This window comes from Tachysurus fulvidraco, chromosome 16 (genome assembly GCF_022655615.1).
Source record: "Tachysurus fulvidraco isolate hzauxx_2018 chromosome 16, HZAU_PFXX_2.0, whole genome shotgun sequence".
Taxonomy (NCBI): Eukaryota; Metazoa; Chordata; class Actinopteri; order Siluriformes; family Bagridae; genus Tachysurus; species Tachysurus fulvidraco.
Genome location: NC_062533.1, coordinates 7,787,788 through 7,810,514, shown reverse-complemented (window position 1 = coordinate 7,810,514; position 22,727 = coordinate 7,787,788). Strand labels below are relative to the sequence as shown.

At 35.9% G+C, this 22,727-nt stretch overlaps 1 protein-coding gene across 3 annotated transcripts in view; it reads left to right on the top strand.

Moving 5' to 3' along the window:
- kcnh5a (potassium voltage-gated channel, subfamily H (eag-related), member 5a) overlaps positions 1-22,473 on the top strand; it is a 68,667-nt gene extending 46,194 nt beyond the window's left edge. For all 3 annotated transcript variants that reach the window (XM_047801513.1, XM_027149029.2, XM_027149028.2), the window contains 3 exons: positions 1,252-1,504; positions 2,996-3,192; positions 18,725-22,473. In XM_047801513.1, coding sequence (XP_047657469.1) covers positions 1,252-1,504; positions 2,996-3,192; positions 18,725-19,909 — 1,635 coding nt within the window. In that variant the 3' untranslated portion in view covers positions 19,910-22,473. The remainder of the gene's footprint in view (positions 1-1,251; positions 1,505-2,995; positions 3,193-18,724) is intronic.
- The last annotated feature ends 254 nt before the right edge of the window (positions 22,474-22,727 follow it).

The following is a 22,727-nucleotide window of genomic DNA, read 5'->3' as shown; positions in this document are numbered from 1 at the left end:
AAGGATTTGTGCAAAAACAAGAAAGGTTCTGCTGAGGTTGGTGAGATGAGATTGAATCCCCTTAGAAACCTTCATGATCGTCACACTCTCTGGATTTAAGCTGCTGAATACATCACTTCGCTTTGCCACTTAGAGTAACATAGCGATCACACACACACACACACACACACACACACACACACACACACATGGTTTTTAAGAATCCCGCATCTTGGTTTTTTTTTTTTTTTTTTTTTTAAAGTTGTGGTGAATGAATAATTTTAATGAATGTGGTATTTAATTAGGATTAAATCACATGAGTAAATATGAAGCTGTCTGAGTTTGTCATATCTTAAAAATGACAGTTAGTTCAACCATATTCTTTATAACAGAAGAGTGTTTAGTGAAGTCAAAACCTTCATCAGTCTGTCTACAGTACTGTTGATTGTCCATCAACTGTCTACTGTAAATTAATAAAAAAAAAAGTCATAATACAATAAAAATAATCCCTACAATATGTTGCCGAACTCCTTAACATTAACTCATGTTGACAAAAATGTTGCACAAATCTGGCACAGTACTAATTGGTCCTAAGTGATAATGTTTTTTTTAAGATTAGTATGATAACAATTATAGTAATTATTATAGGGTGTTAACTTAAATATCCTCGATAAGCAACATATGCCTATTTTTAGCATTAAAGTGCACCTGTTATCTTAGTCAGCATTTTTCCATTGCTAAATAATGTTCAGCAGATATTCTGGAATTTTATTCCTCCGCTATTTTTTTTTTTTATCTTTCTATTAAAAAAAAAAAAAGTCTTTCAGTTGACGGTTGATTTAATTATTGTGCTACACTGCACCAAAATGAAATATTCATGTCCACTAAGAAAATCCAAATCACTTCCAGATACGGACAGCAGCTGAGCAATTTTCTCTCGTCTTTTGGCACGAGTACACTCCAAGGAGCTAAATCTCTGACCACAAGTGCAGCACTTGTCCTGTACATAAATTCTGTACATACTGATACACGGCTGTATTACACTGCACTTTTTTGACTTGTGTATATTATTGGCGTGACTCTTGCTGAATTGTCTCTTTCTTATATTTTATTGCTGCCATCAAATTGCATTGAGTCAGAGAGGGTCTCCACTTCTCCAGTCATTACACAGTGTTGATTCACTGTCTCATCCATCCTGATTCACATGCCTCAACTGCCACTGCAATGTGTCACTACACTGCCATGACATTCATACCTTCTTCTTTCTCCTAGGTGCTGTCTATCTGTCCAAAAGACATGCGGGCGGACATTTGCGTACACCTTAACCGCCAGGTGTTTAATGACCATCCTGCCTTCCGGCTGGCAAGTGATGGCTGTCTGCGCTCTTTAGCTGTGGAGTTCCAGACCACACATTGCGCACCAGGAGACCTCATCTTCCATGCAGGAGAGAGTGTTGACACGTTATGCTTTGTGGTGTCCGGCTCGCTTGAGGTCATTCAGGATGATGAGGTTATTGCAATTCTTGGTAAGCTAAGTCACTCTTGTAGTATATATATATATATATATATATATATATATATATATATATATATATATATATATATATATATATATATATATATATATATATGATTTGGCACACGTTTAGTGGCTGTGACTGCAGGCAGCATACACACTGTTGAATTTCAGCAAGAAAAAAAATTCTTCTAAGAAACCCTGCCCCTGGCTCAGCATACTGATTAATTGAGCTTTAACAGCATAGGGAAATCTTGTTAGGAAGCTTTTTTTGTCATTTCCGTGAATCCCACTGAAATGAAGAATTTGTGTTCTCATATATTATATTCCAGGAAGCACAGATCCGCATAATTACACAAAGTACAAGTATGCTGAAAGACTTAAAGAAATTTGTACTCTCTCTAGAACTTGCCTTGTACAGTACCTTTTACTCTGTAAGGAAGTTCCTAGAATATACAGAGTTGTCTTTCACTTTCACATTCAAACTTTTTGATGCATAGCCCTTGTTTGCCTAAAGGTTACCTTCCAAGCCAAGTACAAAACCCTTATAGAGACCATAGTGAATTATGCATTTTGCTGCTTTTCATGCATAATTATTCCGCATAATTGATTTATGCGGAATAAATCAATTTATGATGACACCTGTGCTCTGGCCAATGCAGTTCAACAGTATCAAGGATTGTGCACACTTGATCCTGTAGACATAGAAAGATGAATATGAGGCCAACTGTAATTTTTGAACTCCCAAAATTACTAAATTACATACAGTACATGAGACATTTCCCAGCTTGTGTTTACTAATTCAGTATCATTGTTTTTCTTCTTTATCATTTGTTAGCAATTTAGTGAAGATTATTAAGGCAATAAAAACAGCATTGGGAGATTTGGCCGAGCTCTAAACCATAAGAAGGAATACTGTGTCTCTTTGTAGCACACATGCACACATATTTATTTTTGTGAAAGCAATATTTATCGCATGCTTTAATAGAGAAGGCAACACTCTGTAATGGTTATAGCCTCTTGACATGAGACTATGATGTGCCCGCTATGACTTCTCTATTTTTATTGAGTGACATCACATTAGGTGTGATTGGGTGCAGCAGAAAAGAACTTAAAGTCTCGTTGTTCTAATGGGGTAGCAGATCAGATGCTCTCCTGCCTTAATGATTATGAAATGAAATAAAATGGGAACGCTGTGTTTTAATTATGCTCGAGGCACTTACTTGAACCCACCACTCTGAACCTGCTGAGCTCCTAATGATGCCACTTGTCAAAAGATACCAGTGTACGTTGCAGGAAAGCAGATTAAGGCTGAGCCCAAAGAAAGTCCATTTTAGATCTTAAGATCTAGGCTTTTAATAGAAACTTCGTGTTCATATTAAAATTTGCTAACATGACTGTAGATTTGGTTACCTTTCGGCAACGAATGTCAGTACTAAAGATAGAGTCATGTTTTGATTTTTTTTTTCTTCGTTTTTTGCCAATATGTTATTTTTTGCAGGTAAGGGTGATGTGTTTGGTGATGTTTTCTGGAAAGAGACCACGCTTGCTCATGCATGTGCCAACGTGAGGGCGCTGACTTACTGTGACCTGCATGTTATCAAGAGAGAGGCCCTGCTGAAGGTGCTGGAATTCTACACAGCTTTTGCCAACTCCTTCTCACGTAACCTCATTCTCACCTGCAACCTCCGGAAGCGGGTAAGGGCAACACATACATATAACCACAAATAGTCCTCGGGTAGATATATTAGACTGATGTTGTGCTCACAAACAGCAGATTTATTTATTTTCCTTAGTGTCATCAGCCAAAAATCTGCCTCTGGTTTGCAGTTTGTCCTCATATGATCTTATGGCATGATGGCATGTAGTCCTATGTTATTATTGGGACTGAGACTGATGGGGCAGAGCCTTCAGACCCACTTATGGCTTTGAAACTCGGTCTCATGCTGGTTAAGCACATGAATGATTCATTTAGATTGAAAGCCTTCATAGACTGCTGAGCAGTGTGGCTTCAGAATTGAACAGAATTTATTAATAACTTAAAGACTTTAACAGTTAAAGACTACTAAATGTTTCAACTGCACATTATTTTTCTTTCTGGTAGCAAAAATAGAGGTAAAATATAGCAGAGTCAATCAGACTAATATTGTCTATACACTATATGGCCTAAAGTATGTGGACACCTGCCCATCTCAGCCATATATAGCTCTTCCCAAAACAGCACCCAATTTTTTATTGTCTTTGTATGCTGTAGAATTACTGTTTCCATTCACTAGAACTAAGACACCCAAACCTGTTCTAGCATGAATATGCCCCGTGTACAAAGCAAGGTTTATAAAAAATCTTTTGCCAAGATTCCAGTGGAAGAAGTGTTCTGCACACAGCTCTTTCCTCAACCTCACTGAAATCTTTGATGAACTTGAGCTCTGACTGCACCCCAGACCTCCTCACTCAAATTCAGAGCCTGATGATCTTGTGTCTGAATGAGTTAATCCCGACACCCCACTCCTCCAAAGTGGAGGTTATTATACTACTAAAGGTGGGGCTAACTCTATAATGGGGCATCATAATTTTAGTGTATAATACTTATAATAATATAGTGTATAATGTTAAAACTGTAAGATCTGATACGGCCAGCTGTGTGTTTCAGTTGGATTCCTTGTTTCTGATATAATAGTTTTCATAACCTAAGCTGTTGCCTTCTTTCTATTAACTAGACTGAAGAGAAATGTCCAGAGACAGCTAGAAGAAAGCATATTTACTGTAACATATGCAACCTTTAATTTGTTGCCCTGCTGGGAGACGGTCTTACTCACCAAGGGAATACCTGCTTTAAAATGTCACTGTAGAAAGATAATTACGCTGATATGATACTATCATGAGAGATATCTTTGGCTAGATCTCTAATCTTTCATTTTTAAACTCATTGATATAAACATTATAATAATAATTAACAAGAGTTAATTATGTGCCATAAAATCCATATCCTTAATATTTAACAATTAATATCCATACATTTTAATAAACACATAATAGCCCGTTGCATTAAATTTTAAGTACAGATAAAACATCCCACCAACCTATGAGTCATTCTAGATGTAGGTTGCCATGTACATAATGCCTAAACATAAAATAGTAGGAGTGCTGGTGTGTTCCTGTGTGTGTTGAAAGTACGTTGTATTCAGAGGTACATACTGCATCATGTGTAGGTTAAAAGGAGTATAAAGTAAAAACTAACAATCATGAGATATGAGTTGAAGTTGGTTTTGTGTTGTGTATATCTATGTTTAAGGAAGTGACATAGGCAGAGTAGCTTCCCTCTGCTCACTTTTAGCTTAGCGGCTTGGCTGATGATGTGGCACTAATAAAAAGAAATACCCCCTACAAACCATAGCCTGAATAAACCATGAGTCTGATCACTTAGAAGGACATGCAGGCTACCCATAAACACAACCTTATTCTTACTACCTGTATGCACTCTATTAAACACTTTTTTTTTATACATTATACACTGTGATTAACTTAATGAACATTTACAATAACTCAAAAATATGATCAAATGTAATTGGGTGCATGAATTTATTCTCACACTGGCAAACATAATACTCATAAGTTCTTTATGCCACATATAAAAGCCTCTTTCCCACTTCCCTAACTGAGCAGCTTTTATCTATGAGCTGTCACTCAAAACCTCTCACCATGCATCATTTGCCCTGGTCAGTGGCTTTTTGCAACACCCTCTATGGTGTGACTCTCTTTATCATTTCTCAATGTGTCCTTGCTTTGAGAGAACGGCTCAGTGAAAGCGTACGAAATATCTCTACAGTGAAAGGCTAGCTGTGAAAGAGCTCCAAAACCTTAAACTTCAATTGTGTATTGATTTCTAAGCAGTCCAGTTCCTTTTATGGACAACACAACTCTCAAACTTTTGAGTCACAGGAGCTAGAATGCTTGTATCTTCAGTCATCAGGCAGTGGCCAGAACCAGAGCTGGTATAAACTTGAATCTTGAATCTCAGTTGAAAATGATTTAGAGTTCTTGACTTTTGTAGCTCATGGATGGGCTCACACTATGATATGTTATTGACTTTTTATTTAGCAGATAACAATTTTAATACTTGATTTTATAGTGTACTATTATAATATACTTGGTAAATTTAACTCAGTTTAATCAGTGGCAGGAAAAACTCAAAGGACTGGATCTTTAGTGGGTCAACAGAAAATATATTGGTGCTATGGCCAGCAGTCAAAGAGTGCATGATTTACCTTGCTGTAAGTGTGGAAAGGAGAGCATAAACTACAACCATATTTGGCTGCAAAGTGTTTTATCTTGTCTTGTCTTTTATTATTCATTTTAAAAAATAGCCACCTCATTGTTTAATCATTATTTGTTGAGGTTTGGAGTTTAAGACCTAATTCCAGAAATGAGGCTCTACTGATGGCCTTGTCTCTTGCTTGATTTACAAGACATCTTCTTGGAACTGCCGTTTTCCTGTCAATAAGCTGAACAACACAGGTTCATCATTCTAACCATTACTGTAAATGAGAAGACATAGAATTGCCCTTTCAGCAACAAGGGGAAAGACTAAGACCGGAGAAACACGCACATCTGCAGGGGTAGTAAAAGGGAGGATATGTGCTTGCTGTATCATCTGTCTCAAGTGTCCTAAAAAATGATTTCATGGATATGGCATACAGTAGGCCCCGATTTTAAGAACCTGTGCATCCGTGAGTGCCTTAAAAACTACAGTACGGTTAAATTGTTGATGCTGAAAGTGCAGCTACTCAGTTCTATATAAATGCATGTACACATGTCCTTTGGAGCTACAGGAGCACATGGATTTTGAGGAATGTGTATGGAAATGGAGATGGAAATAGCTGCCCATCCTGACCCTATGCATTGGCTAAGCAAGCAAGACATTATTGTGAGTTGATCCTTCCACCCACTGCAGCAAACAATTTGACAGCTAGTCTATAAATGCAGTTATTGCATTCACATTTATTTTGTGCAGGACAAGTGTTATTATGGCTGTGATTGTGTCGAGATCAGTTTAACTAAAACACTAGAGTGAAATTCAGCTTCATTTAACAGCTGAAACAAGCAGTTATATTTCCTCAAATGAACATATAATTTATTATGAACCAAACGTTATTTATTCTATTGCATACTGTTTACAGAATTTTTTAAAATATGCACAAAGATACTCCGAGGCCATAAATGACTAAAGGTTTGTATGTGCAAAATGAAAAATACAATTAAAAAATAGATAATTTAATGATCAACATGATAGTGGAGGACTTTCTGTAATTACATTTAATGCATTTGATCATTTAGCCAGTTTGACATTTAATACAGTTGTAACTCCAATACAAAATTTCAGATTAAAAAGAAATTTTGATTATCCTTCTTTTTCCAAAATGTGCCTTTTTTCTCCTGCCATATTGAACAATAGTCAGATTGATTACTCCGTCAATATTGGCTGATACTTCAAAATCCAAAGTATGCACTGATCTCAAACAAAGTGCTGTAATTTATGCTGTTCTAAATGGCACAGCCTCCACCATAGCTATACACTCCTTCAGATGGTGAGCTCCATCTTCACCCATTCAGTATGGGCCTTCCAAAGGATGCCTTAATAAGGAAGAATGGATCTGTGAATCTGATTGAGACTATAATAGATCTCTCTGCGGTCGCTAGCGGCAGGCGCTAATCTGATGATTGTCCTGCTGTGCAGTGGGAGGTGCTGTACGCAGTCTAGCTGGGCTGCTAATATCACTGTGTGAGGATTGAGTAGGGGCAGGATGGAGAATGAAGTAAGCTTTTCTGATTGGATGCAGTGGGTTGAATAAAGTATAAATACCTGGAAATCTTCATTAATAGAGAGTCTCATTTTTTCTTAAAAAAAAAAAGACGCAATTTTTATAAGCAACTTCTGTCTCTTCAGACTTTACCCTGCACTAATATAGCATAGCATAAAGTATACCTTGGATGAAAAAGACAACTAGACTATATTTGTGTTTATATATATATATATATATATATATATATATATATATATATATATATATATATATATATATATATAAGATATGTTTTTAAATGATTACCTTTGGAAACCAGTGACACATAAGGAACCAGGATGGCTTTTTGTATGTGTGTGTGTGTATATATATATATAATTTGTTTATTTAATCTTGACAGAGATATATAATTTGTCTTTAGAAAATTCAACATATAGAATTATGGAGCAGGAGTTTTTTTTTTAAAAAACAAATCAAATTTATATATTATATAACTTATATTCGGTGTAAATAGATTATATTGAGACACCCCTCTGTCATATAGAATTTCGATCATTACACCTCTACATAGCCAAATGCTTTCTGTACTGTACACGCTTCAGTTACATGCGTTTGTGATCTCAGAGAAAATTAATTTGATATCTGTCTTATATAAAGCTCTGCACCATGTGAACCTCAGTACCAATTTGCTCATGTCAAACTGGCTTTGTGTCTGTCCTTCTTACTTTGTGAGCTAGAACACTGGAGACACTTCAGGTGCCCTGAATTTCTCTTAATTATGATGAAATGTTAACTGGGTTGGAAAATGCCATTTGGAAACTTTTGAGGAGAATAACACCTCATTTAACTGGAAAATTCTAATTCAATAACTTAATAAATTTAACAGCATAATTTATACTTTGAACAGTAGTGTGTGATTGAATGAGAGTGTGTGTGCCCTGTGATGGGTTGGCACTCCGTCCAGGGTGTATCCTGCCTTGATACCCAATGACGCCTGAGGCACAGGCTCCCCGTGACCCGAGAAGTTCGGATAAGCGGTAGAAAATGAATGAATGAATGAATGAATTTATACTTTGCTATTTTCTGCTGACAAAAAATTCAACAAAGTAAATATTAATTCAAGTGGTACATTAGCATAAAACATTATTTCTCTGCCAATTTTTCAGTGCTTTAACTTATATGGGTTATATTTACACATTCAAATATAGAAAAATGCTTTCCTAGTAATAAGTTAATGCATACATAAAGCACTATTCAGGCAGTTTTAGATTAGTTTTACGTGGGGGCGTGGGGGTAAAGAAAGTATTACCAGAGCTTCTCAGTGATTTTGGTCCCGTCCGAATGCGCCATCTCGGTAATCATTACGGACAATGTCAGTAAAGATTATGGCGACTTTTACCTTCTGTAAAAAGGTACGGAAAAATTACCTCAGGTAATACTAATCCCGTCCGAAAAGACCCGCTGTAAATATGTATGGTAAAATTCCGTCATTTCCTGTTTAAAAGTAGTTTTTGGCGCATTTTGCAAGCATGGAGGCGCCATGTTGTCTATTTGCGCACGTGATAACAGGAAGCAACGTCATACGCACATGACGACAAGGAGGTTACTGTGGTGCGTAAAGCGAGTTACCCCTCCAACTTCTGCTAGTTTTACTGAGATGTCTTGTCCCGTGCGAATTGGCCAATTAATATTACAGACATCCTGAGGTAAAATTGCATTACTCCACGTCCCCACGTAGGGCTTTGGCTAATTCTTAAGGCATTGGGATATAATGAAGCACATACTGTACATTGTAGTATATGAACATTATCGAACAATGCTAATAGGTAATACAATAACTTGTTAACCAATTGCATTTATTAATTCTGGGACTTATTTACATATTGAGCAGTGTGCTTGGACCCAATGTAAAAAGTGTTGAGTGAGAATAGGTCTAGTGTTGTTTATTACAGAAAAAAAATTAGCAATCATGATGCTGTTCTCAGATGAGTTTGAGAAACACTAAATATTTTTATACTGTTTACTATTAAGGATAAAATTCATTCTCAGACTGTTTTTCTTTTTGTGGGTAATAAGCATTCAACTTAGTTTGTTAGACTCTCTCTCTATATATATATATCAGTTATCCATACCACAGAGCACATGAGCTGTGATTTGAACTTTACATCAACTAATAAGACTTGACAAAAAAAAAAAGCTAGCTGTGTTAAGCGAACGTGACTATATGTACTTCTCCTGGTTCATATGGTCAGTTCAACAAACTGCTCCAACTACAGGCTGCACTGTGACCAGTGGAACAATATCACTTTTAAAAAAAGTTAAAATGTTCCCACAGGCAGACCGCTAATCTGTCCCCAGTGCACAGACAATGCTAGCAACATCAACTTTTAAGGTAGACCCTGAAAGAGATGATTCTAGCCAACTCTGCAAAAAACTCCATAGCATTGTTCACAATGCAAGATAAGGGGTTTATGTCCAAGTTTTGCACCATATTGAGAAAACTTTCCTCTCGCCTGCAATCAGATGTAGATCTAGATGCCGGCATGTGGAGCCTGCACTACTGACTTATGTAAGATCATCTATGCAGCATCCATTTATCCCAGTTGGTAGCTGTTGCATGATAGGGAAGTGCTGGCTGGTGGGTGGGAACTGGCAAATGACCAAACTGGGGAGAAAAATGGGCTAAATTCCTGAACCTAAATCCTTTTACAATGAGAAATGTTAACGTTATCTCCACTTGATGGATCTGTTCGCAATAACATTGATGGGCAAATAAACTAATTCATTCTTATATATCTAAAAAAAATCTGTGTTTTTATTAGACTATAAAAACAATTTTTCATCATTTTTATGTTTCCCAAATTTGAGCCACAGATGGGTTATGCCTGGCAGCCACACATATACTTTACAAACCAGAATGTCAGCTCTCTTATATTCGACTTGTATGCAGCATGGATTTATGTGCAATGCTTCATCAGCCTGTTTCCCTAATGAGGCCAGTAGTCTCTCTATCAGTGATATTGATCTCAAGTATAGAGCTTTTGCATCTGCTAGTACAGCTAGTATGCATACCCCTTTATCCGGTTGCAGCTTCAGTATAATCTTAAACATGTATAAAAGCACATTAATGAAACCAGTCTGGTGTGGAAAAGCCCAGTCACTCACCTGAGTGGAGGAACTTAATTAAGTATGGATGAAGCTATGAAATGGATTTGGCACTTGCTCAGCTCGCTTTAGTTTAATGTAGACCTCATGACACAGATCTGTATTGTATTCTTTCCTGTAGGTGAAGCAAGGCTTTGTACAGTAAGTGTTTATTGAAAATGTTCAGGTCCCAAACAATTAGTGCACTGATCATTATCATCTAACCCTATCAATGGCTGAAAGAACAACAGCTAGTTTCACACTAGCAAGTGACAAGTGTATAAAATATAATACACACATTTCCTACGTACAAAGTGGAAATCAAGGCATTGCCAACTAAGGCAGATTTAATTAACAATAACAACACAGATTATTAGCAAGACTGCCATAATTTCTTGAAAAGGAGAAAATGGCATACTGTAGCGATCAAGCCGGGTACAGTGGGGACCTTAAATAGGTTCTGCTCATGGACACAATGTGATGAAATTTGCTATTGGCATTCAACATGGAAATATGCAAATGACGGTTCGGAAGGTAGCAGCCCTCGTCTGGAATGAAAGAAAGTAGTCAGTCACTGACATTGCATTCTTTCTTTCTTTCTTTCTTTCTTTCTTTCTTTCTTTCTTTCTTTCTTTCTATCTATCTATCTATCTATCTATCTATCTATCTATCTATCTATCTATCTATCTATCTATCTATCTATCTATCTATCTATCTATCTGTCTGTCTGTCTGTCTATCTGTCTGTCTATCTATCTGTTTAATTAGATCCATTGTTAATCTAAACACAACATCGATGCTTGTTCTTAATCTTATTTGGGAAAAGGATATATAATATGATGTAATTTTTCAGTTCAACTATGCCATCACCTCAATATAGCACTAGATGTTACCTTGAAAGTTACATTTTTCCTTTTTTTAATCAAACGTTTGTCTTAATGGTACACCATCTCTTTCTATCAGTTATGTACTCCATAAATGACATTTGTGGATTTTCAGATTTCACAGGCATTAAAGTATAACATTTCATAAACTCATTTCACAGTTATATCTGAAGTTTGATCTAACCTCACTGAATGGGCATAAAATTAAATATTGATCAGAGAGAAATGACTACAAGCCTCTTTTTTTGTGTACAAGCTCTTTGAAAAAGTAACACTGTACTAAAAATACATCCTCTGTTTCTTTGGAATTGAGATAGTCCTCCTGGCTAAATATGCTTGCAATCTTATTGTAGTCTGATCATGACTTGTTTTACCTGGAGGTTTTTAACACATTGTGCACCCTCTTGCTTCTTTCTCTCACGGTGTTGATGTCTTCCTTCTGTGCGTTCATTTATTGATTATCACAGATATTGTGTCATTTGTGGCCTTAATTTATCTATTACAGTGTTTATTAATTCCCTTTATATCTCTGGTCATAATAGGTACAGATCTCTGTTTGCTCTTTTGTGTCAGTGCTTGCTTCAGATGAATGAATTGGGAAATTGCTTTTTTTATTATCCTTCTGCTTTCAGTTTGGGAATAAACTGAAAAATGTTATATGTTTGACACCAGTGAATCCGTAACCACAGTCTGGATTTGTTTTTCATATGCTGGTTCAAGCCCAGTTTCTATTTCCAGGTGACTATTTTGACTTGAGGCTGTTCAGAAATAAAAACAGTCAGTTGAATCTTTTAAGGTGAAGAAAATGTAATTACATGTATTATTTTGCATCTAAGGCATTATCAGCTTTTTTAATTGTGAAAGTAATAATGCCATCTAGAGAGTGTGAACAAAAAAATTCCCTCTTGATGCTTAGAGGTCATTCTGAATGTTTAATTGCTAGGTTAGTCTCACTTAAACCATTTTCTCCAATGCAACAATGAAAGCTGTTGACAGATTATTTATTATTATTTTGCCACTAGGCTGGGTGTTGAACTAATTGCAATACGTATGAACGGTTGGAATAACAAATGAATCATTGTATGATTAAGTGTGAATTTATATAATCTTTATATTCAGTCATTAGGAAATATTTATATTATTCATCTACATCATTATTACATTAGTACTCATTTCTGTGTTGTCATAATGATTTTGGATTATAGTGTGTAAATGAAAGATGTCTCACATGCATTATTATTATTATTATTATTATTATTATTATTATTATTATTATTATTATTATTATTATTATTATTATTATTATTATTATTATTATTATATATCTATATTACACATTTATTATCTGCGATTCAAATGCATTCATTCTTGTTAAACCTGCATGGCTTATGACACTGTAGATTAGATTAAAAAAAAAATAGTAGAAATATTCAGATATTTTGGAAACCTTCACAAATTCACACTGCCTTCTTGCCTTGTGTTGCTAATTCTGTCTGCATGAATAATACACAGTTTTCATTTGTACTCCACGGGTGATGATTAGTTCCCCCAAATCCTGTATGAATAGGCTTTGGCAGGCTTTACTCTTGTTGTGCCAGTAATGGCATCATTATGCTAAACTTGTAATCAGAATGGGAATAGACATTATATTCGTATAAAATTTACATGCTCAGGGGAATTAGGGACCATGTCACCAAAATGATGCTAGTAGAGCAATATTCATGAACTGACGCTTCTGTGAACAGAACATGTTATTTAATTGTATGATAATAATTTTATTATGTAAAGGAGCTTTTGTCTCAGGTAGCCATCCTTTTAAAATGACTACAAGAATACTCAGGAACTGCCAAAGTTTAATTATAGGTAGTTTTAAAGTTTAAAGGTCTGTCATTTATCACATCCCAGAGCTCTAATCAGCTTAACCTGTTGCTTTGATTGTGCACTAATATTGCAATAGCTAACAAAAAAACATTTTAATAGTGATCTAAAAATATTTTAGGACTTTCATGACTCACGGAAACTAAAAATATTTTAGAAATTTCGATCTCTGCGGAAGATATAATCTAATTTGCATTTATAAAGCTGATGAGAACAGGGCTACCTCTAGCACTACTAGGGGACATGAAGAATTCTTAAATATAGACTATGGTTTCACCAGTGCTCCAGGTGTTGTAAATGAAATGCTACACTTTATTAGGAACAATATACAAAGTGCCTGCATTTTGTTTTCAAAATTTGAAGCTATTGATTTCAAAGGATGTTGAAAACAATCCTTTACGATTCTGGCCCTTGTCCATGGTTCATGATTGCACTTTTATGTTGCGAGCCTCCCAGCCAAGGTGTTTATATTGTTATTGAAATCTGATCATTTACAGTAGTTGCCATTCTGTATTTTCAAATGTATTAAAATGCTTTCAGGGATCTCGGGTATGAATTATAGGAAACACAGTAAAACATTCATAATATTTTACAAAATTATTTACTTTTTTGTTATTCGATCCTCAGACCACTGGTACAGTGGCAATACTGGTACAGCCATGTATTAATTGTGCAATTAGATTATTTAAAAAAAACAACCAACTATGGAATGTCAAATGAGGACTTAATTATATACGCAATTTTGACACTATTAATTAATTGTACCATCTCTGTAAAGTCCATTTATATACACACATTAGTCCTACTCTTAAAATGAGCCAATAGAACAGCAAATGCTGGCCAACTTATCCTCCAAACTGTGTATGTTTTCTAGAATGAGAGCGCATTAAAAAAATATGAAATGAAGTAGACAAAAAATGTGTTTATTTTATTGATTCAACTAAAAATAGCTAGAGTTTTTTTGAGGCCTATCCAGTTACTTCCTGTAAATGTCAGCAGTAGACACAGTGTTTTAACTCCTACCTACACTTCATACTTTCTGCCACTGCTACTTATAGTTCATCGTGCAAGATAATAAGAAGTGGTGGCTGTAGTGCTATTTAAAAAAGTCACTAAATAATGAGGAAGCATAGTGTTCAAATCAAGACCATTTACAATGAGTAACTTCATCATTATAAAAATAATTATTTTATATTAAAGTTCAGAGCAAAGAAAAAATACATTCTGATTCATCAGTTGTTTTTTATGGATTAAAGGCAAGTGCTGTCTTTAAAAATGATGGCCTTGTCAGCAGGAGCGGTGCCGATCAGGAAGAAAAACCAGGCCCGACTGCAGGGATAGAAAATGGACACAATTTATTAACAAATAACAAGGGTAACATGGACAGGAAACACTGGGGAAAATCTGAGCTAGAATATAGACCGAAACGCAAAACTGCTTACTGTAACTAAATACATAAATTGGAAACACCGAACTCAACCCACGGACAGGACAAACACAGGACAAAAGCTGAAAGATGAAGATTCCGTGCACAGAAGACACATAAGGGACAGGTGTACAGAGCTGGGAAAGAATTAAGGCTACAGCCTTAATAGTAAAGACACGTAAACATTAAACAAACAACATCACATAAAGCGGTACATGAAAAACACACTGCCGTAACGACCCCTAGAGTCCAGGCAGCAAATGTCCAAGCATAACCCTGACATTCTCACAGATACACACACAATTCTAATCATTTCAATATGCGGTGCCCAGAACATCAATTATCAAGTACCTGCATAAGCCATCTGTAAATATTAATGTTTTTTTTTTTTAATCTTTTGAACTGAAGATGCCGACTCAGAATACACTGCTTGTTTATAACAATTTAAAATGGTAACAACTACTGACTTCTGATTACATTTTATTTGACAAATCTCTTATTATTTTCTTAAAACAAGAAGCATAGGAGAATATCCCTTTGGCTCTTTGTCTGTAACTTCTCTGTATCATTTCTAGCTCTCGTATATTAATATCTGCACCATCATTACTGATCCCTGTTATTTGTGCTGTATGTTTCCTCTTTGCTTGCCCTCTGTCACTGCCATCCTATTGGGGCAGTAATAAGTGCTACTTAAATAATCTGATGGCGGAGAGAAGCTAAATTTCTTATTTACCTCCACGGAGGTAGGAAATTACATGCGATTGCAGCAATGCAGTGGTGAAAAGACTGCACAGAGATAATGAAGAGTCACATGACATTCTCAGCTCTATTTTTAACATCAGGGACCATTGCTTGGCCTGAGATGATGACATTTTTAAAATCACTAATGTTACTGTGATGCTGTATTACACAACATGTAATATAACACCTTGTACATTATTTTGGCTATTAGTTATTAGTTATCATTTCTGGGGCAAATTAAAAAAATATATAATAATAAAAACAATGTTGATCTTTTCACTTTTGTAATTCCTGGAAATTTCTTCCACCACGTTCTTCTAATTTGAGTAAAATGAGACTAAAATGATGGACACATCACTTGACATTAGGCAATTCAGCATATTAACAAGGCTATATGATCTATTTATTTACTCCAATTTTAAAAAGTAATTTGTGATAAACAGAAAAAGCACTGAATGTTTTAATTCCTATCCTCATGTCTAGCCTCATGTCCTATCCTAGCCCTTGCCCACTGTTTTTCCAACATCTTTACCTTGCCAGCACTGCCAGTCATTCTGTGACCTGACACACACCAGCACCATTCTGCACATCTGGAAAACATCTAGAATGTCTATATTTCTATATCATTTAAGCATATAACATTTAACTGTAATAAAAATGGGTTTGTGTGATATTGTTTTTTCATGGATTTTTCATTTTCATTTTGACCATTTCAGATTATAAATTGATAGGTGGGATGTAATAATAATATTAGAGGCTCTGCAATGGGGAAATGTTTGCAGAAGTTTGATGCTGTGTTTCTGAATTCTGAATTCCCTGGCCCAGTGACCTGCATGTTTTTTGTTCAGTAAGCAAACCAGTTCTGTTTAATTAGCCATGTTTAATTCTGTTCACTTTAATATAGACATGTTTTTATTATTTACTGATTTAACATTTATTAAACGTTTTATTCAGTTAAAAACTGAAGCTTAAGGTACCCATGTTTACTTAGCTTTAATGTATTGTTTTAAGTCAACCTTGTAGAGAAATCATATCCTCGTTCAACTTTAACTCGAACAAGCAGTTTTTAGCAGTTTTTATATATATATATATGAGACACTGCTAAAGTTTATTGTGTATTTGAGGATTCAAAACCACTAATTAAGTATCAGTCAATTAGATAAATGTGAACGAAAAAATACTGCTCATATTTTTGAGTAATAATTTATATTAGCATACTCATATATTACACTGAGGAGCTTCTATGCAAAATACACAAAGTTTGACATGTCTAATAATATAATAGCATAATAACAAACCCTTGAACTCCAACTCCTTCCATCATGTACTGTGGTCTAGAAACATGACCACACCAAACTCCACTTCAGTACACTTCAGAACCTACATGCACTTCTGATCATACACACCAGTGCTTTTTTGCACACACTCACACCAGGACTCTTTAAAAGGGATAATATCACTGCTCAGCTTACCGTTCGCTCTGCCTACAGTATACCAAACCTCGTTATCATGTTTGCTGATTTTCTTATTTTGACTGTTGACTCTATGATTTTGTCGAAACAGTTTGCCCTTCATATCATCTGATTTATGTTGTTCTGTGCGTGTGAGTTTGCCAAGAAATCTTGTGTCCTGTCATATCTGCGTTTACATCTGTCTCAGTCTGGATACTGTGGTAGTGAAAAACTGATAGTTAAAACATCAAACTATATAACCTTTACTACTAATTTAAAAATGTAGTAGCATATACAATTCAATATCTTAGCCTTGGCTTTTGTGTATTGATCAATAGATGTTTAGTAGGAAATAATGTCTGAATCCTTCTTGAGGTGAGTTATTTTTATGCAGATATTTGAATAATATCCCAAAGCAAAGAATATAGAGGGGGCAAGTAAGAACAAAATCCACGTGCTTAACCTGGGATAGTCATTAGATAGTGTGATTGGAACCTTATTAAAAATAACAAGCTGTGTGGAGAATGTCTTCTATAGTATGCCAGGCTGGGCCACGCAGCTTTCCCTAGGGCACCTAGAGAGAAGCCCAAGCGTCTAATTAGCACTGCCTAATTAATACCATATGTGATCAAAGCTTCTGTCAAATGCATGCCCATAACTGAAGAGAGGTAAAATACAGAAAGAGAGGTCCATGGTCTGGGTCTTAATAAAGTACTGGCTTGCCAGAGGCTGCATTGTACTTTTTTACCCACAGAAAATCCACTTATCTACTGCTTTTTACTTACTGAAGGACAGTGTGTTGGTTGTTAGCTATTTGCCGTTTAAAATATTTAAAGAGCATTGCTTGTTAGGGAATTGATCATACACTACATTTCGTTTGGCAAAACTCCAGGCATGTTTGATGCAGTCCTCTAATCCCTGCAAACCTAAATAAAAACATACACATTTAACATTACATACAATGAGTAAAAAAATCAACTCAAGCAAAAAGAGAAAATGTTTATCTTTGCTCCAACAAACTAATTTTCATTAGAACTACAAACAAACAAACAAACAAATAAATGAGAATGAATGAATGAATGAATGAATGAACGAACGAACAAACGAATAAATAAATAAATAAATAAATAAATAAATAAATAAATAAATAAATAAATAAATGCTGGTACTACTACTACTACTACTACTACTACTACTACTACTACTACTAATAATAATAATAATAATAATAATAATAATAATAATAATAATATTTTTTATTATGTGTCTGGTTGTTTTGGAACTCTTGTGAATATTGATTGCATCATGGATTCTGATACCTGCATATTTCAGCCCAAAAGCTGATGCTCAAAAAAAAAAAAAAAAGTTCAGTTGACACCATGTTTGAATCAAACCATTATGTGCAGCTGCAGAAATACATTAACAATAAAATAAACACAAACATTTTACTATTACGACATTCTTATCGAGTTCTTATGCAAAGTGCATAACATTCAACATAATATTCTTTTCAATATACCTGTGAAAGAAAAAAGCTTAATTTGAAAATTCATATCAAAATTCTTGGATGCTGTTTCATGTTTATACCATAAACAATCAAAAAAGCATTACAATCAGTGCTATATAACCAATGCTACTGTAGCTCATGGTAAGAGTCGTGTGCTTGTGGTATTTGTGTAATGCATGCTGGGTATTATAGTAACATGGAAAAATCAAAACTGTATATGTGAAATTAGATGCATGCTACAGAATACTAAATAACACATTATAAAACCATTATTCTCCACTATATATTCCTAATTTATAATATATAATGTTTTTTACCAGTAACAAGTAGACTCTGTGGGGAGCAGATAGACCCCAGTTGTGTACAAAGCTGAATTAAGAAATTGTTGCCTTTTCACAGATTGTCTTCCGTAAAATAGCAGATGTGAAGAAGGAGGAGGAGGAGAGGAGACACCAGAAAAATGAGGTGACACTCTCCATTCCTGTGGACCATCCAGTCCGCAAACTCTTCCAGAAGTTCAAACAGCAGAAGGAGATGAGAGCACAGGGGTCCTTGCTGCCTGACTTGGAGAGAAACCAGCTCCATGTGGAGCACCAGCTCCATCCACTGTCACACCACCACCATCAGCAGCACCATTATCCTCAGCCCCAATACCAGATGCACCATCATCATCATGGACCCTCTATGCAAAATGGGGCACCTGGTTTGGGTGGAGGTAGTGGTAATGGAAGCTCCACAGTTGTGACTGTTTCGCAGATAACCGCAGTTCAAAGCTCTCTGGCATATGTTCAAACAGAGGACTCCAGTTTGAGGGCCTGCCATGAGGCCATGGAGCTTAAGCCCAGCCTGAGGGTGGCTGATCAGAACTGCCTAAAGTTCACCAGTCCTGTCCGACCGAGGGGTGGTGGAGGTAGTGCTGCTGGTGGTGGTCGTCGGGGATGGATGCGTCTCAGGAACACAGAAAATGGAGCCTCATTTGCTCCTCTATCTAACTCAGATTGGCCACAGAGGGAAGAGGAGTGGGGAGATGTTGCCCAAACCCTGAGACCACTCCCGGAAGATACACAAAACCAGGTGGCTGAAGGTAATGACCCCATTACCCTAAGTTCGGACAGCAATGGAAGTGACAATGCAAATGGAGGCACTGAAGAATCAGATGAGAAGAGTGCACTACACAAGACTGAATCTTGTGACAGCGGTATCACCAAAAGTGACTTACGCATTGACAGGGTAGGTGACTCTCGTAGCCCCATGGAGCGGAGCCCATTTGAGCAGCCTAGCCCTGGAGTAGGGGCCTTGACCACAAGATGTCTTTCTTTCCTACCTGTGCCTGAGCATGCTCTGCTTCAAAACACCTTGCAGGAGGCTAAGATGGAACTTAAGGAAGATATCCAGACTCTAAGTGGTCGTCTGTCTGTCCTGGAGGCCCAGGTGGGGGAGATTTTAAGACTGCTCTCAGAGCAGAGGAGATCAAGCCTACAGCCACAGACTTCATCCCCAAAAAGTGAACTCAAATGTCAAGACATTTTCATTGTCTCTAGACCTGTTACTCCTGAGGCAGACAGAGATGATGGACCTTTTTGAATCAAGAGAAAAACATGTATTTATTTATTTATTTATTTATTTATGTATTTAAAATATGATGGTGGGTTTATTTATAACGTTACCTCTTCTAACTACAAAAAGAAAAATATGTTAAAGGGGGAAAAATAATTTCTATTGTAAATAGATGCATGTCCAGCTGGAATCTGGCCTGCCAATGAAGTCTACTTTAAAAATTGTAGTTGCTTGTACATTTATGACTGCATGCACGACGATTTCATTTTTATACGGACCCCATGTGCTGGACTATTTCTTGACTGACTAATATTTCAGGGCATTTATCTTCAAGAGCAGAAGCACTACACGGTGCACACAGGAGCTCTATGGCTGTAATAAAGGCTTGGTGTGGTATTTGGTAGCACAGCTTGAACAGAACACCTCTTAAAACTTACTTAGCTATTTTCATCTTTTCACACGCTTTTCCACAACATATCCTCGTGTCTTGTTTATTTAACTTGTTTATTTAAAGTGTCTAACGCCCTATAAATCATAGCATGCAGATTGTAGTTGGATATCCAAAAGAAATGATTTTTTATTCTGATATAGAAAGTAAAAGATATGTAGCTCTTATTTTTCTCATCCTGTACCCATTAAGCAATACTTTTATGTTAATCTAAATTTGACATAGAGACAATGTGGGATGGGTGGGTAGAAACCCATGAGTATTATATGAGTGCATGCTGGATTTGTAATATTAATTGCCATGAAAGGAAGTTAAGACAACATTAAATTGTACAAATTCAAATATCCAGCTTTAGTATGGGCTACATTCTGGAAGATGTCTTAGACGCATGAACATTCCCATGTCTATATTATCATAAGCATGAACTTATTTTTTTTTTCAGCATGGTAACAGATCCTTTTGGTACATTTATGTAAACATTGATGACCGATAACAAGATGTCAATTTGGTAAATGGAGATTTTCTCATATTGATTTCCTATTTTAGTTTGTTTCACTTTATCTTTATCTTTTTTTTTTTTTTTTTTTTGGTTATGTAGCCAAAGAAGGCGCTAAGGACACTTTCTGGATTGACAGAATTAGACGAGTAAAGAATATTCGCATGCTATCCAACTCAAACCCACACACTGTTATGATATAGTAATACTGGCATTTAAATTCAATGCTAGTAGTTTTTTGTTACTTTCTCACAAAACACAACTTTTTAAGCTCACATGGGGCACACAGGAAGGCAGCTCAGTGATATATAGTGTTATACAGCTAACAGTAACCTAGTAACACAGTTACTGTATCTAGCATGTTCCTTATTCAGTTTCTTTTTTCTTCTTTTAGCAGTTATTGATAAACAAATAAATTGTTAGAAATCTGAGTCGCGGACAGCACAAACCCAGTATGACTATAGCTGTAGTCAGCTGAATGACTGTAGTCAGCTGAATGACTGTAGTCAGCTGAATGACTGATTTTTTAAATTCCTTTCCCCATGTATGTATTTTGAACAGTTTATAAATCCAGGACTTAAAATCAACGGGCTCATACTGAATATTTACAGTGTAGTGCTACACCTTTTTTTTTTTTTACATATGGTTTAGTTGTTTAATTTGCTGACACTTTAATGACAATTGAGGTTTTTTCTCTGGAAAGATCAAATTTGCCTAATTTTACTGGCCTTAACAAAGACAAGCAATAACCTTTCAGTTACAGTAGTGTTGGTCTCTAGTTTTGAGCCCTATAGGTATTTAGTAATATTAACACTCGAAGAATACACTTACTGAAAACACTGAGCTTTAAATACATAAATCATTGGAGGCCTTGTAGATGCTCCACCTTCCCTCAAAAGTGCAAATGTCACAGATTCATTCTGCACATAGATATGTGACGTGGTTGCTGTTAATAGAGGAATCTTAACACAGGCATGTCCTTGCTCAAGAAAATCAGGGTATCACCAAAACAGAGTGAGATGGTATTAGTTACAGGATGATTAGCGATAATATCTTCACAATATAATAACTTTTACAAATCTGGCATCTGTCAGCATAACCCTAATCTTAACCGCTTATTGCACACGGTCAGTTATTATATTCTGGGTCAGCTATTCTGAGTTTGAGTGCTTTCCCCCATATTTTATATAAAAAAAAGTGCTTAGCAGATATTAACAATTTCATAGAGTTTATCATGGAAAACCTCCTGCTTCAGCATTTCTTAACGTGCATCATTCTTCATGATTCATTGTACTCAGGCTTTGAGAGTGTATGTGAGAGTATACACCGATGCAGGTTTATGAGATCAGCGAATAATGAGTGAAGCTTTTTTTTTTGCTGCAAATTTATCTTGTTAAAGAAAAAACTTTTTGCATAATTGTTTACTAAACTAAGAAGCTAATGTTTTCTACTGTAGGCCTTTGCCTTCACTGAGTGAACTCAAAGTAGCATAGGGGCATTAGCTTTGCTCCTTTTCTCTGTGAAATCTATGACCCGAGAGAGAGAGTAGCACACAGGTTCTAACATGAATACGAACATTTTAGATACTGTATAACAGATGCTTTAACAAAAACATTGCTCATTTTTAATGGAGATGACTCACATTGTTGACCTCTACCATGTAAAGTCAGAATATGATTTTTGAAAGCCAGTTTGGTTTTTGCTCTGCCAGGCATAAGAAATGGGATGATAAGAGTCTGTCTCCATTTCCCTGGTGCACAATGGAGCTACAAAAATTTGCACAGGGAAGAAGTGGGCGTTTGACTGCATGCTGCATTTTTGATGTGTTCGAAAACTTGATGCCAATGGAAATGATGTTTGCCTGCCAAAGTGGTACTTTGCTGCAAATTTTTTCACATATG